At 54.5% G+C, this 5,211-nt stretch overlaps 1 protein-coding gene across 1 annotated transcript; it reads right to left on the reverse strand.

The window, feature by feature from the left end:
* Nucleotides 1-495: 495 nt before the first annotated feature.
* LOC140011358 (uncharacterized) lies at nucleotides 496-5,211 on the reverse strand. Its single transcript, XM_072060151.1, has 2 exons — nucleotides 1,257-5,211; nucleotides 496-1,151 (listed from the first exon to the last, which is right to left on the reverse strand). Exons 1-2 carry the CDS (start codon nucleotides 5,209-5,211, stop codon nucleotides 496-498), a joined length of 4,611 nt encoding a protein of 1,536 aa, XP_071916252.1.

Here is a 5,211-nt window from a genome sequence, read left to right on the forward strand (position 1 = left end):
CTGGGTCTGCCCGGGTTTGATCTGGGCAAGTTTCCCAGCTACAACCCCCTGGCCGTGGAGCAGCTCGACCGCCTAGTGGAGGGCTACACGCACGGGCGAAAGCTGGCCGACCTGGTGGTTGACCCCCTACTGCCAGTGACCACCCCCGAATCCGAACAGGAGGAGGAAGAGGGGGAGAACTAGAGTAGGGCCTTAGGATAGGACCCGAACTGTCGGCAGGCAGTTCGTTTTGTATGAGCTCCGCTCTGCCTTTGCTCAATTCCTTTTGTATGAGCTCGGCTCCCTCTTGTACAGTTTTATTGAATGAAATGAAAAGTCTTTCCTTTGCTTCATACTTAGTCTTATTCGCAAAGATTTTATCACGAAATACATCAGTTCGCCGTATGCCGACCTAAGAGAGCTATTCGCTAAGACAAAATAATTTATTAACCAAGTACATTAGTAATAATGAAAAGTCTTGACCTTGGGACGAACCGCGATGCGCGAACTGTCTTCTTAACGGAAAATCCTCAAGTTGGAATTATGCCAGGTACGAGGGACCTCTTCCCCGCTGAGGTGGGATATCTTGCAATATCCAGCTCGATCTGCTTCCTTCACCACATAGGGACCTTCCCAATTTGGGTCCAGCTTGCCCGCGCCCTGCAGCCGACTCACGTTGTTCTTCCGCAAGACCAGATCCCCTGGTTTGAAAGATAGAGGCCCTACTCTAGCATTGTAGTGCCGTGCGATCAGTCCTTTGTACTTGGCCATGCGTATGGCCGCCTCCTCTCTTCTCCCCTCCAGCAGATCCAAGTTAAGGCGCAGTTCGTCCTCATTGTCCCGAGCTATGAAATTCTGAACCCTGTTCGAAGGGGCACCTATCTCTGCAGGGATCACCGCCTCCGCCCCATAGGTTAGAGCGAAAGGAGTCTCCTGAGTAGCAATTCGGAGCGTAGTTCTGTAAGCCCACAGTATGGTGGGCAGCTCGTCCAGCCACCCAGTTCGGGCGAACTCCATCCGCGTCTTCAAGCCGTGCAGGATGGTCCTATTGACATTCTCGACCTGCCCGTTGGCTTGAGAGTGGCCCACCAAGGTGAAGTACTGCCGGATTCCGAGCTCCGAGCACCAGCCTTGAAGAGCACTGTCAGTGAACTGGCGACCGTTGTCTGAGACTAAGACATGGGGTATACCAAATCGGCAAACGATGTTCTTCCAGAGAAACTTCTGCACCGACCTGCTGCTAATGGTGGTAAGGGGCTCGGCCTACACCCATTTACTGAAATAATCCACAGCCACCACTACATACTCATAACCCCCAGGAGCTCGGGGAAACGGACCCAGCAAGTCGATTCCCCATTGGAAGAAAGGCCATGGGCTTTGAAGAGGGATCATCTCTTGAGTCGGGGCGTGATGGATCGGCGCATGCAGCTGGCAGGACTTGCACCGAGCTACCAGTTCAGCTGAGTCCAAGAAGATGGTGGGCCAGTAGTATCCAGACAGCATTCCTTTCTTGGCCAAAACCCTTGGGCCGACGTGGTTTCCACAGATACCCTCGTGCAGCTCACGCAGGATGTAGTTGCCCTCCTCCGGAGTTACGCACCTCAGCCATGGGCGCAGGTAGGACTTCTTGTAAAGTACCCCATTCGAGAGCTCGTACCCTCGCGACCTGAGGAGAACTTTACGTGCCTCCACCCGGCTTGGAGGGAGCTCTCCACCGGCTAGGTATCGCACGATGGGATCCATCCATGAGCTCACTACTTGTAGAACAGCCGCATCCACCTGGTCATATGCCCGATTTCTGACGACCTCCACTAGGACCTCTTTGTTCAACGTACCGACCGAGGTGGAGGCTAGCTTGGATAGTGCATCCGCTCTCTTGTTTTGGCTTCGTGGGACCTGCTTGAGCGTAAACAGCTTGAACTGAGTTCTCAGCTCATGCACTTTTGCGACGTACCTTCTCAGGGGCTCCTCTTTGACCTCGTAACTTCCCCCTACCTGATTTACCATCAGCTGCGAGTCACTGTAGACTTCTATTGACTCGGCCCCCAACTTTCGAGCTATCATCATCCCTGCAACCAGGGCCTCGTATTCGGACTCGTTGTTAGAGGCCCTGAAATCAAACCTCAGGGCGTAGGCCAGCTCATCTCCCATGGGGCTAGTCAGGAGAAATCCTGCTCGGCATCCTTCCTTGCTTGATGACCCATCCACGAACAGTGTCCAGGTCGGGACGGGCCGACCGACCTTTTCGGCGGCTTGGCCGACCTCCACAGTATTTTCGACCTGTCCGGCCTCAGCCGTGCTTTCGCTCGGCCTGTCCTCGGCTTCCTTAGTGGCCTGAATGACCTCGGCAGGTTCTCCGGCCTGCTCGGCCTTGGCTGCGCCTATGGTCTGTTCGGCCTTGGAAGTCTTAGTGACTTTTGTGACCTCGGCAACTTCTCCGGCCTGCCTGGCCTCAGCTGCGTCTTGTGTCGATTCGGACTTGTCGGCCTGCGCGACCTCAGCAGCTCCTCCGGCCTGCTCGGTCTGGGCTGCGTCTCTGGTCAGCTCGACCTGCGACTCCTGTTGTCCAAAGGAGACTCCTTCGGCTATAAAGTCTGCCAATGCTTGGGCCTTGATGGCCGTGCGGGGTTGGTAGCTGAGATCGTACTCGAATAGCTCCACAGCCCACCTTACCATTCTTCCTGATACGTCAAGCTTCGACAGGATTTGCTTGAGAGGCTGGTCGGTCATAACCACCACGGGATGAGCCTGAAAATACGACCTGAGCTTCCGGGCCGCGTGAACTAATGCCAATACATACCGCTCAACCGAGGTGTACCTTGGCTCCGCGCCCTGCAGAGCTCGGCTGACATAGTATACGGGCTTCTGGATTTTACCTTCCTCCCGGACTAGCACCGCACTGATTGCCTCCTCCCCCACTGTTAGATAGATAAATAAGATTTCTCCTTGTGCGGGAGAGGTCAAGACTGGCAACCGAACGATGTGGGCTTTTAGTTCGTCAAACGCTTGCTGGCACTCGGGGGTCCACTCAAACTGGGGACCTCTTCGCAGGGCTCTGAAGAAGGGGGAACCCCGAACTGCAGATTTCGACAAGAACCTATTTAGGGCAGCCATCCTGCCAGCTAGCCGTTGGACCTCTTTTATGTTTCGGGGAGGAGCCATGTCCATTATAACTTTTACCTTGTCGGGATTGGCTCTTACTCCATCCTTGGATATCATGTACCCAAGGAACTTGCCCGACCTGATCCCGAAAGTGCATTTCTTGGGATTCAGCCGCATCCGCGAGCTCCGCAGGACATTGAAGATCTCCCTGAGGTCGCTGATGAACTGCTCCTGAGTTCGGCTTTTTACCAGCATGTCATCTACATATACCTCCATGTTTCGGCCGATCTGGTTTCTGAACATCTTGTTGACCAGCCGCTGGTAGGTCGCGCCAGCATTCTTCAACCCAAATGGCATGGTGGTATAACAATACGTGCCGTATTCGGTGATGAAGACAGTCTTCTCTTGATCCTCCTCGTCTAGAGCTATTTGGTGATACCCTTTGAAGGCATCCAGAAAGCAGAAAATCTCGTATCCAGTAGTTGAGTCGACCAGCTGGTCGATGCGGGGGAGTGGGTAACAATCCTTCGGACAAGTTTTATTCAGGTCGGTGAAGTCCACGCACATCCGCCAAGCTCTGTCCTCCTTTTTGACCAACACAGGGTTAGCCAGCCAGGTCGGATAGTAGATCTCTTTCACAATTTTGGCCTCCAACAGCTTGCCTACCTCCTCTTTGACGACCTCGTTGCGTTCAGGAGCGAAGTGTCTCTTCTTTTGCTTTACTGGCCGGATGCTTGGGTCGACGTGCAACTTGTGAACTGCCAGCTCGGGAGGGACTCTGGGCATGTCGTCAGCACTCCATGCAAAGATCTCGGCGTATTCCTCCAGGAGAGACTCCAGAGCTTTCCGCGTCAGCTCGCTTAGGCCAGCTCCGGCCTTCACCGCGCGATCGGATCGCTCGGGGCAGATGGGCAATTCAACCAGACTCTCATCCATCTCCAACCTTTCCTCCTTCTCAGCAAGCTCCCAGGGTTCCAGACAGGTTGTCTGAGCCACCAGCTTCTCCTTACCTTTGAGGGTTGTGATGTAACAGGCCCGAGCTACCTCCGGATCTCCCAGCACCTCGGCCACTCCATCGGGAGTCGAGAACTTCATGCTAAGGTGCAGGGTCGAACAGACAGCTCGGAGCGCATTTAGGGTTGGTCGTCCTAGTATCATATTGTAGGAGGATGACTCCTTTACCACCGCGAAATTCACCGGGACAGTTCGGCACTTCGGTGACTCCCCTACAGTGACCATGAGGGTTATCATTCCCTCTGGCCTTACGGGCGAACCTGCAAAACCTATCAAAGGAGTTCGGACTGGGATGAGCTGCTTATCTTCCAACTGCAGCTCTTTGAAAGTTTTGTAGTATAGCACATCAATGGCACTCCCATTGTCGATGTATACCTTCTTTACCTTGTAGTTACACGTGATGACTTCTATCACAATTGCTTCATGGTTATTGGAGGCTAAGGGTACCGCGTCCTTTGGCCCATAGATGATCTCCTCGTACATCTTTAAACGTTTGTTCGAGCTCTCCCCGCTGGGGGGAGGCCGGTTGTTTCGCCGAGCCGTATGGCTATCTCCCCCCGCAGGTCCCCCTGCAATAGTGTTGATTACTCCGGCTAGGTTCTGAACCCCCTGCTCCGGAGTCCGATCACGGGGTCCCCGAGGTCGGTCGTGCGAGCTGGTCGTCCGATCTCGCTTGAACCCCCCTTGCTTCTGATCTGATCGCCCGTCACGGACGAACTGCCCGAGATGACCCCTTCGTATCAGCTTCTCGATCTCCTTCTTGAGGTGTCGACAGTCCTCAGTATCGTGCCCAACGTCCCTGTGGTAAGCACAATACAAGCCCTGGTCGCGCTGGTTTTTGTCGCCAGCCAGTGGCCGAGGAGGGCGAGAGATCCCTTGTTGTTCCATTACGGCAAGAACCCGAGCTCTGGGCGCGGTAAGGGAAGTCCATGTCTTTTCCTTCTCCCATGGTCGGCTCCGGGGTAAGCGTTCGGGTACATTTTTCCGTGACTGACCTGGTCGCAACTCACCCAGGTCGGCGCCCTTCTTACGCTTGTCGTCTCGCAGCCTTTCCTGGACGCCCTTCAATCGATTGGCCTCCTCGGCATTTGCCTTTTCGTGAGCTCGATCCAGCAT

The sequence above is a fragment of the Coffea arabica genome, chromosome 7e, assembly GCF_036785885.1.
Source record: "Coffea arabica cultivar ET-39 chromosome 7e, Coffea Arabica ET-39 HiFi, whole genome shotgun sequence".
Classification (NCBI taxonomy): domain Eukaryota; kingdom Viridiplantae; phylum Streptophyta; class Magnoliopsida; order Gentianales; family Rubiaceae; genus Coffea; species Coffea arabica.

Excerpts from the sequence above, each read along its gene's own strand:
- LOC140011358 (XM_072060151.1), bottom strand. The coding sequence starts at position 5,211 with ATGCTGGATCGAGCTCACGAAAAGGCAAATGCCGAGGAGGCCAATCGA. Across the intron at positions 1,152-1,256 it reads GGTGGCTGTGGATTATTTCA|TCTCAGACAACGGTCGCCAG; the intron begins GTAAATGGGTGT and ends CCCATGTCTTAG.